At 45.7% G+C, this 18,565-nt stretch overlaps 1 protein-coding gene across 2 annotated transcripts; it reads right to left on the reverse strand.

Annotated features, from left to right (window-relative positions):
* Window positions 1-8,052: 8,052 nt before the first annotated feature.
* On the reverse strand, window positions 8,053-15,993 carry bambia (BMP and activin membrane-bound inhibitor (Xenopus laevis) homolog a). Of its 2 annotated transcripts, none has more exons than XM_060044784.1 (3): window positions 15,628-15,993; window positions 9,911-10,195; window positions 8,053-9,244 (listed from the first exon to the last, which is right to left on the reverse strand). In XM_060044784.1, exons 1-3 carry the CDS (start codon window positions 15,728-15,730, stop codon window positions 8,820-8,822), a joined length of 813 nt encoding a protein of 270 aa, XP_059900767.1. In that variant the 5' UTR covers window positions 15,731-15,993; the 3' UTR covers window positions 8,053-8,819. The 2 variants fall into 2 exon arrangements, with proteins under 2 accessions (XP_059900767.1, XP_059900768.1); XM_060044785.1 differs by lacking the exon at window positions 15,628-15,993 and adding an exon at window positions 11,359-11,932.
* Between the last annotated feature and the right edge of the window lie 2,572 nt (window positions 15,994-18,565).

The raw sequence follows: 18,565 nt of genomic DNA on the forward strand, positions 1-18,565 counted from the left end.
TAGAAGGTGTTAGCCATAGATGAGTAGAAGAAAGAAGGGGGTAGGAAAAGAGAAGTGATAAGTGGAGAGGTTAGGAAACGAGGAGAAGTGGAAGGCTGGAGTGGGGTTGTGAAGGTGGAGTGGGTATAGAAACAGGGTTAGGGTTAGGGGACACAGCAGAAACAATTGATTTCCTCTACATCCCACAGAGGATATCAAATACAAAGGAGGGAATTGTGACAAATATCATGGAAATGAAAAGCAGAGAGAGAAAGAACCTAAGAGAGGGAGTTGCGGTTAATGTGTAGAGAGGTTAGTGCTGTCGCTCAACCTCCGACACGGAAAAAGAAAAAAGTCAAATGAAAAGCAGAGCTACTAAAAAGTAAATACAAATTAATATTTTTCTGCTTTCTCAGTGGTGGAATTTTCTAAAAGCGTGACCATGGGAACACAACGTTTTCCAGTTGGATTCACAGAGTCGCCGGCTCAACCAACTCAGCCTATTAAAGTGACATTCAAACGAAGAGAGAGAGAGAGAGAGAGAGAGAGAGAGAGAGAGAGAGAGAGAGAACGAGAACGAGAACGAGAACGAGAACGAGAACGAGAGAGAGAGAGAGAGAGAGAGAGAGAGAGAGAGAGAGAGAACGAGAACGAGAACGAGAGAGAGAGAGAGAGAGAGAGAGAGAGAGAGAACGAGAGAGAGAGAGAGAGAGAGAGAGAGAGAGAGAGAGAGAGAGAGAGAACGAGAACGAGAACGAGAACGAGAACGAGAGAGAGAGAGAGAGAGAGAGAGAGAACGAGAGAGAAGGAGAAAGAAAGAGAGAGGGAGACAGAGAGACAGAGACAGAGACAGAGAGAGAGAGAGAGAGAGAGACAGAGAGAGAGAGAGAGAGAGAGAGAGAGAGAGAGAGAGGGAGGAGAGAGAGAGATGGAGAGAGAGAGAGAGAGAGAGAGAGACAGAGAGAGAGAGAGAGAGAGAGAGAGAGAGGGAGGAGAGAGAGAGATGGAGAGAGAGAGAGAGAGAGAGAGACAGAGAGAGAGAGAGAGAGAGAGAGAGAGAGAGAGAGAGAGAGAGAGAGAGAGAGAGAGTGGAGGGGGGGGGCGTCTGGGCTGTGGAGATGAAGTGATAGTGGTGGAAGGCGCATGGCTCATCCTCTTCAGCTAAAAAGAGAAAAAGCGCCCGAGACGTGGTTTCAATGTTCTTTTGTGCCGTTAAACTCTTTGAATGTTGGGTTAAAAAGGGCTAATGCGGAGCCCGAGGGCAGGGCGAGGGGGGCCCTGTAAGATACTATCTTCAGTATGGTCGGGGGGGGTTTTCTGCATGCACGGGGTATGCTTTAACAACAATGGCTCTTCAGAGAGGGCCCCGTAAACATGCGCCTAGGACCTTGACCCCGGCAGTAAACAGTTTTCCCCTCCCCGATGATGAATAGCAGAGCATGGCCAGGGAGAGGGAGGAGAATTTCCCCACACACACACTCACACTCACACACACACACACACACACTCCATCTCTATCTCTCTTTTTTATCTCAGACCGCTACCCTCCCTCTCATGGCCATTAGTTGTACTTTCTATCCCTCCCCTCGCTCTTGATATAGCTTTCTTTATCAGTTTCTCAGTCGTTATGTCGTCCCTTCTCTTTGCCCCCCCCCCCCCCCCCCCCCCCCGGGGGGGGATAACTTTAGATCGCTTTATGCCCTGCACTACATCTACACAGACACACTGATACAAATGCATAGGCCCATATGTCCACGCAAGCACGTAAACAAACACACTGCACATCAGAGGCTCCTCATTCGGCAGCACAGCAGCCAGAGCAATGTCTCAAGGAGGTTATGAAGTAAGATGACGGTGCCTTTAATGACAGACAAAGTGCCATCGAAGGTTCCCCGCTGGGAGCCAAACGTTCCCTATGTTCACCTTCCAACCCGCCACCACAGCAGCATAGCGGTGGATCAAAACACTGAAGAGTGTGTGTATGTGTGTATTTAGCCACTGGCTCTAAGGCGCTTTCGTCGGCAGAGCTTTGGTAACAAGCTCTGCCCAAGCTCTCGTCTACAGAGGAGAACGTGCCACCGCTTGGCTGCTTGGTTCTGGAGCTACCTTGTGTGGTGTTGGTGAGGAGCCCCTATGGAACAACCACGAGCCAAACTCATGCAGATGTGAGGGGGAGATTGAGGGACAGGTGCTGGTAAGAAGCAGGCCGCCGCTACCCTCTGTGGAAGGCCCTAAACACGGCCTTCCTATTGCAGCTGCAGAGTGATAAAAAGGACAGAACAGCAGGCGCGCTTGTAGTGGACACCATGCTGCTTATCTGAGCTGTCTGGAGGATTCCTAATGGCTAACACCATAGTGCCTTACAGAGTGACTGTGAATCAACTTTAAAGGCAACTGTGGATGAGGCTGATGCAGCTGGTTCAAATTTTTTGCAAAGATGAACCAGATAGGGGGTCTGCCAGTGTGTGTGTTTGTGTGTCTGTATCCCTTGTTGAAAGGATGCTGTAGAATATGTAAGAGTGTGTGAGTGTGTGTGTGTGTGTGTGTGTGTGTGTGTGTGTGTGTGTGTGTGTGTGTGTGTGTGTGTGTGTGTGTGTGTGTGTGTGTGTGTGTGTGTGTGTGTGTTGCGTGTGTTTGAGAATGAGGCAGGAGTTGTAGGGGATGATTAATATTGGATGGGGTCTGTCTCTTGGGTGTCACTTAACAAAGCATTGGGTGCCTAATGCTGACAACAGGGTGGAGAGCAAGAGGAGGGTACTAACAAACGGCAAAATCTCCCTTGTATCGTTGGTTGTCTGCCCCCCAGAAGTTATGAAGTTTGTAGGGTTCTCAGTTCTTAAAGCAGAACGGAGAACACTTCAATTTTGCCAAAAAGGAAAGAGGAAAAAAATGTATCCACATGCAAATGTATGAGTTACTTTGTGTTTTGCATATCCAACAAGCCCCCCCCCCCCACACACACACACACACACACACACACACACACACACACACACACACACACACACACACACACACACACACACACACACACACACACACACACACACACCCTCCTCATGTCTACTTTGTATTGTGTTGTGTTTTTTTTGTGTCCGGAGGCAACATTTACTGACAAATGCAACCCTAACCTTAGCTACGACTGAAACGTCCTTAAGATAAACACCAAGATACATTTGTTCATGTCAGACGCAAGGCTTCCGTTAGCTTCTGGGGTTTTTCTTCAATCACAGACTGCATATTTCATCATCATGTAATGGAGGGCAGAATAAACAGAGAGTGATCACCACAGATGACAGATAAAGAGAGAGCAAGAACGACAGAGATACTGGAAAAGAGAATAATAGCGCGAAAAAACGTATATGCAGTTAGATAGTGCTCCTCAACCTCAACTGGATGGAGCAAAACAGCAGCCAGGCTAAGGGTCTATGCCATAGCCAAGCTCTACAGAAGCCGCCTTGAACTGGCTTCTGTAGAGCTCACACTATTTGAATGTGGGTTTTTTTGTGTGTGTGCGTCCATCGGTTGGGAAAGGACCCCACACTTAGCTCCTGAACATGTGAATGTGTCTAATCCTCTGGCTGGTTTCAGGTTCGGACCACTGTTGTTCTGAAGCCAACACCTCACTCCCACCGGACCGAACTCTCCCCCCCCCCCCCACCCCCCCCCCCCACCACCTCCAGGAGTTCTGGCTTAAAATCTCTCCAAAAGAAAAGCTAAATAAAATACTTTGCTGAAGTGTAAATCACAACCATGAGAGTGAAATAAAATTGATGAAGTACTTTTAGGAATTTTCGTCTTGTCATAAATCTCAAAATTCAGGAATCCTGGGGATGTTTAGTGAGTTCTTGGTTTTATGCTTTTAACTGTTTGCGTGCCATTCCGGACACACATTACAAGGCAACATTTTATTCTGTTGTCAAACTGGAATTGGGTCTGACTGCACACGTACTCAAAAGGTTTCTGTTTTCACAATGCATACAGCTACAGAAAAGCTACCGGCAAAAGAATGACAATTCTAAATACAGGAACACAACTTTGTGAATTCAGCCAAATAAACAAATCCCCCATTAGCCCCTGTGAGTTATATCAGTCGACTTCCTACGACCGGCGGTAGTGGTAGACGCTGGTGGTACTGGTTTCAGGATGGCTTAGATAGGGGACAATGTCAGGGAGACATGGGCTTCTCTCCTTACAGTTCCCTTAATCCCTGCCAGGCTACACACCTACAATGAATGGACAGTAAGGCCCAGCGAGCTCACACAGGGAGTCTCTGTACACTGCGCCCGTTTAAAGGTGTGCCGTGTGTTGGTGGTGGTGGTGGTAGACAGGTTGGCTGGCTGCCAGGCCGGGCCATCGGAGTACTGCTCCTGCAGAATGAATCCAGTGACCTTTAGGGATTTCACCCCCCTTCTCGGTGTTAGATTCGTACTTCCTGTAAGCGTTTGATGCTCGCAAAACCTCAGTTGTGGATGTGTGCAGCTGAGGTCGACTAGTGGGAAAACTGTCTGGGAATTCTTGTCTGGGGAGATGTGAGACCGATCTTCAACTTAATTTTGTATATATTACAAATGTAGAATATTTATTTATTTATTATGAAGTATCATACATCTCCTGTAGATCTGTGTGTGGTTTCTCTAGACAATTTCAAACATGATGTGCACACGCATGCACATCTGATGAGGTTGCACCGGGTTATGTTCTGTCTGTCTTCGGGGGGCCATTCATCTCCAGCTGTCAGAGAGAGGAGCCAGCAGCAGTGAGCGCTCTCCTCAACCACACTCCATAAAGATGACGTGTCACCACTTCATACCCGTCAGCGCGGCCTCCGAGAAGGGCCCGGCCAAACCAGGACTAGCTCATCCCTCTGGGAACCAGCGTGTCCGTGAGTCTGTTTGTTTGTGTGGGGGTTTGTTTGATTGTAAAATGATCGTCACTAGGGGAACTCTATGGAACGAACAGTAGGTACTAAATTCAGTCACTGTGACGTTCCTCTGAAGGTTACTCATGTGACTCCTCCTTACCATCTATCTACCCCTATCTGATACAAAGCTAAAGAGAATCATGCATATCTATGTTAGACAACGTGTATTGCACACCACATGGCACTGTAATGATGTTGAAAGATGCAGAGTAGCTTCTCATCTCTCTGCGTTTCCCCACATTGACCCAGGCTGTTTGCAGTTGCACTGGCTGAGGTCCACTTCAGGGCGCTCTCTTTTTAAAGCATAACAAAACCTCTTGCCATTTGCAGACAGTGACGTTTAGTTAGAAGAGGCTTTGGTCCATCCTGTAAACTTTCCCAACGTTATTATTATCCTTTTGGGGACAGATTTGTATCTCAATGTTAACAACATCACGGAAACATTTAGATTTGGAGGGGGGGAGGAGGGGGTGGGTGTGCTACATAGGGACAAGGACTGATGCATGTTTGTGTCCTCGAGAAGGAGATGAACTGGCTAAATATTTAGACCACGTCTTAATCCTGAGGATGTCGGCCACCAAAGGGAACAAGCCTTAGGAACGTGTAGATTTATCTCTGAGAACATCTTTTAAGTTGCCTTTTTTTCTCTCTCTCCCCTTTTTCTTCCTTTTATCGACCGAGTTGTGTTTGTTTTGCGGCCTGCTTCTATTTGTTTGCAGCCGAAGAAATGATAAACAATCTTGTAAGTACTGTTGATATTAGACTTTGACTGATTACGTCTTGACGTCTGGACGCCTTGGCAGAACAGGACACAACGTTGACTATATACATACTGCACATTAATGTTGGATCCAGGACGACATATGAATCCACGCTTGCCCTAATGCATCTCTACAAGAATATCAGATGCACGTATTTAGCCTACGCTGATTACAAGCGGGCGTGACGCAAAACACAAAAGGGTGCACACAATATACACGGGATGTCGGAACCATGTTGACTTTGTCCACTTCTTCCAGAGGGGTAGCGGACTCTGTAGTGTGTGTCCTGCAGGGGAGACGAGGGATAAATAGAGACCCCCGCCACCAAACCCCCGCCAGTGGGGCACCCATGGCTGAGCATAGGCGTTTACAGGTCCTGAGTGTTTACACTCCATATATTGTTATCGCACGCCGAAGCCAGCGGTTTATTGCTGCTAAGGGATGTGTGTGTGTGTGTATGTAGGTGTGAGTGTGTGTGTGTGTGTATATGTGAAGGGTAGGTGTGGCTAGGCAGAACCTATTGGACTTTAACGGACCTCTTGTTAACCCTGATGACGTGACGCGGGGAACATGGTATAGAAAGTCGGGACAGGCGGCTGGCTGGAAGTCGAAGGGATAATAAGGAATAAAACATCTCTGTGGGCAAATTACGCAGGGCAGTTGGACGTCCCTGGGTGACAAATTAAACTGGGTTTCTTTTGAAGGAGCCCAGGCGGCCACCTCATTAAATTTGCATGTGAATGTGAACAGCTTGACCACCTAGTGCCGAACGAAATGCCTGCTCCCAGCAGCACACAGGCCCAGGGGTGAGCGGGAGGGCAGTGAACACACGCCGGAGAGATTCTCAGAGATATTCCTTTGTGTAACCTCCTGGGCCTGAATGGCCCTGTGTGTGCAAACTCACACTCAAACTAATAGATTCAGATTGGTAGGAGTGTGGCCGAGCCATGAGCACTTATGGGCAGTGTGAGGTCGAAACAATGCATGCATGCATGGGTGTACCCGAAAGGGTGTAGTCATCATATATGTGAACACACACACACACACACACACACACACACAGCCATCTTGGATCTGGTTTCAGCAGGTGAGCGGGCCAGTGGCGTTATGGGCTTGACAAAACAGGAGGGAACATTAGGGCCGCAGTGGCAGAAAAAGGACACTGTTATTATAATGGTGGGTAATAGTCCGGGAGCAGGGTGGGGGGGTTATGCAAGCGGCTGTTAAGTGCTTGGCTGCTAATAGTGTTTTCCTGTGTCGGCTAATGGAAAAGAATGGAAGTGACCGGCAAGAGTGACACGCCGCCGCGACCCCTCTCCAGCGTGACCCCTGCTCACAGGAAGTGCCACGTGACATGAACGCAAGGACAGGGAAACAGCCGGGGATGGGGGGGGGGGGTGGGGAAGTGGAGCTTTGTTCACGCTGTGGCGATTGGGACGTGATTTTCACTTTACAGATTTATGCAAACCGAAAATTGACCGAAGGGAAAGGAATTCAATGTGAACTCTTAAACTATCCAGACCAGCTACTTATATCCGCTGTGACTCTGAGGATGGGTCGGTCGCAGAAAACGCTGAACTTACTCACCCAGAGTATGTTGAATCCATCATAATGTTGCATGTTTTTAAATGACCCGTTTCATCTTGCATGAAGCAATGCTTGGAGCTTGAATGCTTGGGAGATTCAACAATTTTTCGGGGGGTTGGTGGGGAACATTTACAGTGTTTGGATTAGCCAAAGCATGTAATGTGCCTTGGCTTTGTTCTCAGTGCAGTAGAAAGAACACAGTGGAATTACGGCTTGCCTGGAGCCCGTCTTTACTGACACCCATGGGCGAGTGGGCGGCTCAAAAAGAATATTTTGGGGTAGGCTTACTGGCATAGCAGAGGCCATTACATTTTTTTTTTTATATATAAAATGGTGCCACTTCTTCCCAGCAAATCGGAAATTAAAAGAAATACGGGAAAAATAAGAGTGGGATCGTTTTGGAACTGAAAGAGTCACCTCCGAAGTGGGTTCAAGTATGACTGAGTAGGCTATCCAACATGACAGAAAAGCATGCCTTACTGTGCGTGTGACCCTTACTTGGTCACACATAAATAAATGCTTGAGCGTGCACACAGAAACACACACACACACACACATAGTCAAGCAAACATTCATACTCCTGAAGAAGTGATCGTGGAAGCTTCTGATGACAGCCCGTAAATGCCAAAAAGCCTAGGATTCTAGCAAAGCCTGTGAAAGCATGGATTCATATATTTATATCTCCAAGATTCGATGCAGCGAGCGAGGTACGGAGCATTCATTAGACTTTACCACTTTAAATAACACCAAGATACCACAGGATTCGCAAAAGGGCAGCAAAAAGAAGAGTGAATCGTCATATAAATAAAAAGTCACTTTTAATGGTTGTTTTTCGTTCTCATTCACACTCACAATCAAGCTTATAGTCTGACGACAAAGAGATGTTGGACATTCACCCAAAACGAGCCACACGGCATATATATATTTAAAATCTTTACAACAGGCTTGAATCGTTATACGGGCACGTAGGAGTGCGCACAACTGGTCAAACACTGAATTCTGAACTTGTTTAGTTTTAATTCAATCCTCAAACAAGTCGTTTATTTGTACCCTGGCGTCAGTGTAAAAATTCTTCGTTTAGGCAAAGACCACTTTACAGTTTGTTTGATTTTATTCAAAAATGTGCAAAATAAGACAGATTTGGAATCCTTCAGCGTTCAGTGTAAAAAAGTCCAGGATCCTCAGGGGCGAATGACAAAGCTCTGTCTTCATCTCAGTCCCGCCCTCTCAAGTTCAAATACAGCTCCCTATTGGTTTTCGCCTTTCATCTTCAAGTAAAGTGCTCCTTTAGCAAAACAAACTTTTAAAAAAACAGCATGAGATCACTCTTTATATTTTTGTTATAACAGATGAAACAAAAACGTGGGCAGGTCTTTGAAAATTCTGTTTTGTTTTGTTTGGGGTATGGGGTCGGGGAATGAAAAAGAACCAAAGGGGCGAGGGAGGTGCCATCTTGGCGCCACGTTTACGCCTGCGGCACAGTCAGTCCGTCTGTGTCCGTCCTCCAGCCAGCCAGCCAAACGCGCGGCTGAATAATCCCTCCTCCGACAGGAAGAACAACACCCGAGTCATACAAACTCCAGCTTCCCGTGCCCGCTGTACATCCCCCAGTGCACCAGCGACAGGATCTTGTCGTTGCCCGCCCCGTGGTCCGCCTGGCGCATCTTGTCGCAGGTGAGGCAGCAGTTCTCGTGGCCCGTGACGGGCACCATGCACTCCAGGTCCAGCTTGGCCACGTGGCCCTTCTTGGTGTGGTGGCCATGGAAGCTGTAGTGGAGCCGCGACAGCATCTGCTGCCGCTGGTCGCGCAGCCGCTTGTTCTCGCTGCGCAGCATGCGCAGGGCCAGCATGATGAGCAGCACCAGGATGAGGCCGCCGGCGATGGGCACGGCGATCACCGCCGCACGGAACCACACCTCCTTGGCCGAGGCCAGCTCCTGCACCCGCGTCACCAGGTTCCGATTGCCGCTCTCCGGAGGGTAGCGGCCATGGTCTACGAAAAAACACACGCACAAGGGCAAGCGTTAAAAAAAATTGTCACTTTATCCATACTGGACGCCAGACCGTAATTTGGGGGTAATAAAAAATAAGAACTGTGGGCGCGCTCTGGACAGGGGGGGACCCCCTCCCTGCATCCCTCCACTGGACACTTCCCCCTCCACTATGCCCTTTCCTCATTTCACTAAAAACTGGGGATTTACAGTACGCCTTTTCATGCAGTTAAAGCATATTCACTCCACAAGGCACATTCCAGCTCAGCGGGAAAATTACATGGTGCACATGTAATAAAAAAAAAACTAAATAAAAAACAAGCCCTGAAAAACATCAGATCTGGATCCAAGAGCATAAGGTAAAATGGCTGCTCTCTCCTTTCCTGTTTATTTGGAGCCTATTAAAACTGAAAATAACATGCATAGCAAAATGTCTATGTACAAGCTTTAAACATAATAAAATGCTAAGTAGTGTCTTCTGAGGTACCCTACTTATCCACTGTACTGCACTCTGAATATGATAACAGTTCGTGTTTAAGAGCCCTATATTTATCTTAAAATAAAAACATCAACCCCTAGAGTCACGTTTCTAACCATTAGCGGACATGCCAGTGACATGTCCGTATTGAGTAGGAAGTGGGGTGCAGCCGAGGTGCGAGGCATCCTACCTGGTGACTCTCTTGTATGTGCCACATCGTGCAGGCCTCTGTAGTTGCACATGTCATCGTGGCAGCACTCCAGTGTGGCCGAGAGGGGAGCAAAAATGTCTGAGCTCTTGGAGGGACCACTGCACACGTCGGCCGCGTTTGCGACCGGGTCCAGACAGCCGTGCGTGAGCGGCGAGTTGGTGTTGAACGGGTCCAGCACCTTGGTGAAACAGGCGTTGAGCTCCGACTTGCACATGTAGCCAGTGGCTACGCAGTGCGGCGCATCACAGTAACACCTTATTTCCCCTGAAATGGAAGAACGGGAAAGACACTCGATTAGCTTTGGTTTATGTTAAGAGTTAGTCCATGTAGGACAAGAGGCCATTGCTTTAGGCTGTCAATAAGGAGACGTACCATTGGCTATGTAAATAAAACATGACCAGATGAACTCGTGGAGACCCAACATGAACGCACAATGATTCCTCCATAGCTCTAAATAATCATTGTTGGTCCGCATTGCAGAATGGCAACAGTGTAACTTATAATTTGCAGCTTGTCAGCCAACTTCAATTTATTTCAAAGCAAATGGAAACTCGTAAAGGGGAGTGAGCGCCGCTCTGGATGCAAGGTGGGTCGATGAGGGAGTTACACTCTGAGCTCTTCAGAGAAAACTTCCAGCAAGCGTATAATTAGGCATGTTTTGTATACGTGTGTTCAAAACAAAACTGAGATGGACGTGGTATGCCACTAGCAGATGAAATGCGTTTCGTAGCTCCATCTGATTAGATTGAATGGTTGTTCAGGGATTTTCAAGACTTTAACACGAAAATGCACACGAGATTTCCCCTTTAATGCGCAATAAGTGTGCCATACAGTGAGTGTGTTTAGGCGCTGTGTGTACCCTATGGACTGGGTTGGAGTAACATTGTGGGTCCTTTTCGAGGCTGTGTGTGCCGATGTGTTTTTTGCGAGCACGTTAATCAGATCAGTGTTTTCCCTGTGAATGATTAGAGCAGGAGAGACCGGCCAGGTCATTTGGAGAATATTTCATTAGAAAGGAGAGGCCCTTCGTGGGCTGAGAGGGGGGGCTCCTGAGCCATGCGTTACGGTTCCTTTTGGGTTTTGGAAGCAGGCCGGGGACTTACTAATTATTGTTATTACATGCTGGTGCACGAACAATAATTATGCTAGCCTACTGATGGCTTCGATGGAAAAATACAAAAACCAAAGAAGACCTAACTTTATAGGCTCATGGCAATTCGTTGTGTAGACATGTTAGATAATTGTTTTATGTATTATTGCTGCTGATAAGGAAAGACAGTTCTGAAATACTAGGCTTCACTGATTGGGTAAAGGACCAGTTTACGGTCTGACAAGTAAGAGACATGTCATAGCCTTCGGCTTTTTGCATGCATTTTGAAATAAGTTTTAAAATAATGTAAGGGGAGTAGGGAGTTCATATAGCTTACCTTTAGTGAGAAGAACCGCCATGGCACATAGTTCCAATTGTAGCCAAATAGAAATGAAACTGGAATGGCGATCCATTTACAACGAATTACGCTCGCCTCCTCGTAGGCTATCCAGTAGCTGGTTGGCTCGAAAACTAAGTTACATGGAGCTACAACACGAACGGACGCATTCCGGACCCAATGTGTCAATCCTCCGCTGGACCGAAACAAACCCGAATAATCATTCCACAGTAAGCTCTTTGGGGCGAAATGTAGTCAAAAGTCCGGCATTATTGGAAAGGCAGAGCAAAGCAGGATGCCTGTTCACGCAAAAAGGACAAATGTACTCCCGACGAAGGGAAAAAATAAAAAGTATAAAATATGTCAGCTTTTCTGTGTCCGTAAGTGATCCCCTCAGTCTGCTTGCGCTGATGTCCAGCCACGCAGTCACTATTGCACCCACAGAACAGATATCTAGCGGAAATTGGGAAATCTCGCAACAGACTTGAGTCAGACTTCTGATAGAGGATCTTTAGTTGAAGAAATAGCCTCCTCTCCCTTGGACTACGTCGTGGAGCTCCTCCCCCTCGTTCCCGATTGGCCAGGACAGCCCCGATTCATTGTCCTTATTTCCATAATGCCATATACCATTTCTGTTCTATTCATTCCCATTGGTTTAGACAGCAATCACTCGGCCAGGTTTACCAAATTGTACCAAAAGACCTACCACACATAATTATTTACATGGGCAATGAAAACAGGTCTTGATTCTCTTCTTTATTCTGGAGATGTGGGTATTAACACCTTCAACATGTTGAACACCGAGCATGAACAAAACACAACTAAAGTAAGACCTTTAATTCCGTTTGTAATTTCTAGCCAAATCGGCGCCACACTAAGCAAATTTCCCCAGGCCACAAGTCGGCAGAGGTGGAAGCTGCTTGACTACTGGGAGGGTTAGTCGTCCTGGGCGGAGCGGCAGGCGGTTAAAGAAATTAGCAATCCAAAAAGGCACATGGCGCCACTGAGACGACGCAGACAGACACCGACACTCAATTGCCCTCTAAACAATCCCCATGCAAAACTCACAGTAGCGCGATCGATATCTGCACCAGCAACTCCTTCTGGCGGTTCCAGTCAATAGCTGAGAAAACTGGAATATTGTGTTCTGTTACTTTTATAGCATGGGTTTTAAATCGTTTTCAAATATCAGTACAATTTTCAAATCAACACATTTATAAATATTTCGGCCTACCAACACCACCTCAAGCACAAAGTATGAAACTAAATAGGAACAATTAAAATGTTTTATTTTTATTAATATATTTGGGTCTAGGATTATTAAACAAAATAAATAGTTTTATTAATGTAGTTATCAACTGCAGAGGTGTTATGTAGCCTGCCATTTTAACATTAGTCTCATTGTCCCGCTGGCCAAAAGTAGACTAGCCTATTGACTCTCCTTCAGGCGACAGAGAAACGAGGCAACACACAATTATAGCAATTATCAGTGGCCCAACTCGACCGAGGCGCCAGACCAAAACTGGTATTGCTTCAACTGATGTTTAACTACCAACAACTCCCCATTGTGTCCAAAAACTTATCTGGGAGATATTGACACGGTTTACAACAGAAATAAACATTCACCAGCAGATAATGCGATTTATCTGCAGCCACATTGTAGCCCATAACCCTCAATAAAGTATATCATACGATGACGATAAAGTTGTTTCAAATGTTTAAGGCTTTCGTAATGCAAACAAAAACAATTGCATTTATAAAAAGACTGAGCGTGACCTTTAGCTGGTAGGCCGACTCGTTTTATTTATCCGGTATGTGATTGAAGGTGTCCATCTAGGGGTAAATAATGGTAACGGCAGGTTCGAGAATCTGGAAATAACTTTCAGGCGTCTACATTATTGTAATGCAAGCACTATGTCGACTACACATTATTTAAATTATTATTTTTTTATAGAAAAATAACACAAAGCCCTTAAACAAGTAGAAATTACACTTATGCAGATGGACAGACGTGGATCAATGGGAGAATAAGCAACAAGTACCAAATTAGTTACCAATAGTCTTGTTGCTTATAGCAATCATTTGTTTATAATTACAACCATTAATAATAACATGATTAATGCATGCAATAACCCAACATGATTAATAGCCGTTATCCTTCCCCATTCTGGCTCCATGTGGACTTGACATGGGTCACCCAAAGCATGGGTATTTTCATTGTCATTATGCTGAGCAGTGACCTCAAAGACAACATAAATGTGTGTCTTTTCATGCTGAGTGGAAGAAGTACCAGTGAGTGCTTTTCTGGGAGTGGAGGGGGATTACACTTCACTGCTCGTGGCTCACCTCGCACATTAGAGAGACCGACAACGCCTATAGGTGTGACCAGGGGATAAAGAACGGAGCAGGAGAGACTCGAAGTGTGGGTGTGGCAGACGAACGACTAGGGCCTTTCGTCCTTCGCAAGCTTCCTTTCCCTAACAAAGGACCCCCCCCCCCCTGTGGTATGATAGCAGTTCATATGGAAATGAGGATACACCAGGGCCTGCTAGAAAAGGCTAAAGATTAAGTTTGAATAGGTAACAAGGTCTAGGTGCGTGTGGCTGAAGGGGTTGTGGGGGTAATGAGCAATGAAAGGTACAAACCTGGGAATTGAGGACCTACAACTTCCTGCAAGTTAGTTCATTATTGATTGCAAGAAATCGCCTGATTAATTAGATTTTGCAACACCAATTTGAAATGAATTCCAGCGCCTCTGATCCCAACAAGGCTGCGTAGAGGTGGCTGTGCGACAAATTCATCAAAGCAACGAAGAGGATGAAAAATGTTGGTGGCAAATTAGAAATAAAATGCAACCTTTTTAATAGGACACCCTTCCAACAGCAGGGAATCAGGAGAGTATTGGCACTCGGATGTGTTGATAGGTGTATAGTTTTGTTGGTTTTTTGTGCATTGTTTTGTTTGTTAAACCTGAATGGAATTTGTATAAAATATAAATGCTATAACTCACAATTTAACCAGCTTCATTTTCATCATGCTTTGTGGACCTCTAGTTCAAACAAACCCATTACAAATTCAAACCGGTATTCTGGTAAGCCCCCCTAGAGTTGCAGTGTTCAGACGGGTTGGGGGGGGGTGGGGGGGGGGGGGGGTCGCAGACAAACTGGGGTTGTGGGTTTCGACAGACTTCCTCTGACACCTTCCTTCTTCCCACAGTCACTTTGATGAGGGCTGTATCAAGATGTAGACCCACTCAAATGTCAGCTTTGATGTTTCTGGATCATGTCATAGGTGTAGTGTGCAGTGAATTAGAAAAGAAAACATGGAATAAGACAAGCTACATGCATTCCATACCTCATAATACAGTTCAGCCGATATTTTGAGAAATTACAGACTTGAGGATATTGACCAAATCATTGTGTTCTTGTGCATTTAATAGTAGCCTATCGTTCCACCCAGTGGTAAGATTCCCCCCAACCCAACCCGACCCCCGATGAACAGTCGATATTAAGGATCTGGCGCCCCCTAGCGATAGGCATTAGCTACAGCAAAACATTTCCAGGAGCCCCTAAACTAAACAGTCATTTTCAAACGCAGACAAATGACTACTTGAATTTCTTTCGGCCCCAGCAGAGGCCACAGGAATACCCCAAGAGTCTAAACAGACCAGGGAAATGAGTCTACATCCTATAATCATGCCAGGGACTCCAACCCATTCATTAACACATTTCAAAATGCAATTGCGTTGGAAGAAGCAATTTCGCCACAGACTAGCCACAACGGTACGAGACAGTGTTGGGCCACAAGAGTATCAAGGTACTTCACAGTGTTGTATTGGAACTGAAGAGTTTCAAGGTACTGCACACTTTTGAACCTAAACTGAAGAGTCTATCATAGTACTGGACTGGGTTGGAAGAGAAGAGCGTCATGTAGATGTAGCCTATTAGGGCTATACAGAGTTGGAACAGAAGGGGCAGCGTTCGCTAGAGGGACGTCAGATGATACAAAAAAAAAAACGTAGAACCCGAAACACAAGTCAACATTAAGTCAGAAAAGCATCGTTGACCTTACAGCTGTGAAAAAGCACTTAAAAAGATTAAGTGTTAAGAACAGGGATAGGAGGAGGCATTCTTAAAAGAGATGACTAGTATGCTACATTGTGTGCGATTCACAAATCCACAACACGGTTTACCTGCAGAACAGAGCAGTCCAAGCAAATTGAGCAACTCCAGGGATGGTGCATGAAAGAAGACAGAGTGGGTGACTCACCCGAGCTATCCTCGTTGAAGCTCCCCCGTGGATGGCCACGTTGGTCCAGGTCATTTTCATGTGAAGAGCAGATAATTCCACAAATAATCGACGGCGGGTCCATTTGGAATCGGGTTTTTGGAGCGACAGTAATCGAAACCGCGTATTTATAGATCGCAAATATTCAAAACAACGCTAAACGCAACTTCGATTTAGTCCGACGCCCCTGTCTAAAAAAATAAAAACGGGCGCAATAGAACAGCTGAGTGACCTTAATTAAGAAATAACGTGAACGACAGCACTGTGATTGGCTAGCGAGAAGCTCGAGATGAGGATGGAGTCAATTAACCACCACCTGATAATTGAAACGGGCAAGCGACTTAAATCCGTTTCCCATCAATTTTCAAGGATATAATTTCATGTCAAGACCTTAATTAGTATCTAATGCGATGCATATAGCCTCACTAATCCATTTGATGAACCGGCAATTATCATTGGATACAATTACGGCATAAGCTTCTATAAAGTTAGTTCAATCCAATGACGGTTCCAGTGTATAACTTAGTTGGCTTATGGAATTATTCAAAGCATCTTTAGTTCATGTTTGCAAAATCCGTCTGTTCATTTTCACTTAGTTTGCTGCTGCGAGTAGGCCACACGTAGGCCTATTCACTGCGTGTGCGTATCATTGTACGCATGGTTTACGTAGTTCAATTAATACGTTTGTTTTCAATTCCAGTATTGTCCCCTCCCAAGACACTTAAGTTAATGTTCCCATGGAAAACGCAAAGCACGGCCAAGAGTCATATTTTATTTATTTGGACAATATACTTGAGGAAATATACATTGCAACGGTGAGGGGACCTTTACCAAATGTGTGGTGCAGTTGATTACTCAGTAGACGCCATGTAATACGATGGAGGGAAACAAAGGTCCATTGCAGCATAGGACCCGGCTCGGAAAGCAACCAAAACACAAATTACGTGAGACGTACCAGAAAAATTAAAATACAACCCATAGCTGATCATAACATGCTTGTTTAAGGTCTTTTTCTCGATAAAGAGCGTCAAATTACAACAAAAAGCTTTACCTCAGGAAAATTAAAGAGATGTGAAGATTTCCAACAAGGCACTAGGCGTATGACAACACGCAGACGGATAAATAATAACCAGGGCTCACTTTAGTTTAGCATGTTTATTACAATACATACATTTCACATTTGACCGTGTGATCTCGCGTTGCTGCCTGCGTCGACTCAGGATGTGCACATTTGGGTGGTGGTGGTGATCAGCATTTTCCCTCCGCATCAAGGCGGTGGCCCTCTCCCCAAAAAAGAACCAAATAAAATAAAATAAACAACCCGCAGCAGCTCACCCCCCTAGTAGCACTTGCCCAATCTCAACAGTCCAAAAAGAAAACAAAAAGTACTAAGTGTTTAGGAGTACAGCATGTGTGATATACCAGTCATCACTGCATTAACCTGTAATAATAATAATGATAATGTTTTATTTCTTTGAGAACCACCATTTAAAAACGTCACTCACTATTAGTAACTGTACAAAAGGAATGGACAAGCAGTGTCACCCAGCCTTTTTTTTTCTTTTTTTATAAACAAGAGTTGTTCAGCAGAACTCCTTGGGCAAGGAGGAATAAAACAAAATAAAACCAACCAGAACATACTACTAGGAGGGTTTGAACTGCCGACAGTCCCTTAGAGCCTGGGCGGAGCATCGGAGAAGGGCTTCGCTGTGGGGATGGTTCTAAGCAGCACACAACTCGTGTCTTTCATAGTTCACCTTCCTCTAGTTCTTTTATTTTCTTCTTCCAAAAAAATAAAATAATAATCAACCAACCACACAAACACACGCAAGCGACTCCACACCATCAGGCACTGTTATTTTCAGGTTGGGTAATGCAGGGGCCAATGAAAGCTGCATGTAGACAGCTGAACCACAGTTACGATGGAGCTGCTTAGGGAGAGAGAGGTCTACACCGAGTCACCCAATACAACTCATCCCAGCGGAAAAATATGATATCTGAACACAATAATCCATTAAACCATTACTTTGAGAGGAGGAGGGGGGGGGGGGGAAGAAAGGAAAAATGGACACCAGTGTGTTTAGCTTTTTTTGTATGTGTGTAAAATGTAATGGCTTAAAAACGTCCTCCCGTTTCCAAACAGGTCATACATGTGCAACCAAGGCAATGGTTCGACAATCTACAGCCCAGAGCAAATCTTGCGTTTAGGTCTGCGGACAGGTTAACATGAAGGAAAAGGCTAGCTAGACAACGTAGCCGCCTAGGCGTTGATTAGTTTTGGATGTCAAAAGCTTTTGATAGGCATGGCTTTCCATGGCTTCAATCTACAAAACATATGTACAACATAGATAACATCTACAAGAAATCTACATTTTTTTGCACCCCCCATTCCCCCCCACACCAGGGTAATTTTTTTTTACGTTTTTTTTTTTTGCTTTTTTCTTTTCTTTTGTACAAAACCAAAGTCTTGTAAACCCACCCTATCCTGCTTTCTTTCCCCCACACCAACGCTTCACCTTTTCTTCTTTCCTTCTCCAAGGCCTGCCGGGCCAAACGAAGATCCTGTGTGTCAAGACTGGGGAGGTGGGGTAGGGGTAGGGGGGACGGGGGAGTGTGTGTGTGTGTGTGTGTGTGTGTGTCTGAGGGGGGGGGGGGGGGGGGGGGGTGTCAACAAGAACTCAGCAATTGTTCTCCGTTCTCTCCCTCTCTTTGTCTACCTCCCAACTATGTGCAACATGGGTCTCCCCACCCGCCCTATTCCTCTTCTTCTTCCCCATCTCACGGCAACCAAACGACCCACCGCCTCAAGAGTTCTCAGACCATGAAGGAATTCTGTTCTTCAACTTTTCAAGTTCTTTGATTTGTTGTCTCAAAACAGTATCCTGCAGAGAGACCGAGAGGAGAGATGAATCACCACGTT

This window comes from Gadus macrocephalus, chromosome 23 (genome assembly GCF_031168955.1).
Source record: "Gadus macrocephalus chromosome 23, ASM3116895v1".
NCBI classification, from domain to species: Eukaryota; Metazoa; Chordata; class Actinopteri; order Gadiformes; family Gadidae; genus Gadus; species Gadus macrocephalus.

Excerpts from the sequence above, each read along its gene's own strand:
- bambia (XM_060044784.1), bottom strand. The coding sequence starts at position 15,730 with ATGGACCCGCCGTCGATTATTTGTGGAATTATCTGCTCTTCACATGAA. Across the intron at positions 10,196-15,627 it reads CTTCAACGAGGATAGCTCGG|GGGAAATAAGGTGTTACTGT; the intron begins GTGAGTCACCCA and ends CTTCCATTTCAG. Across the intron at positions 9,245-9,910 it reads ACATACAAGAGAGTCACCAG|ACCATGGCCGCTACCCTCCG; the intron begins GTAGGATGCCTC and ends GTTTTTTCGTAG.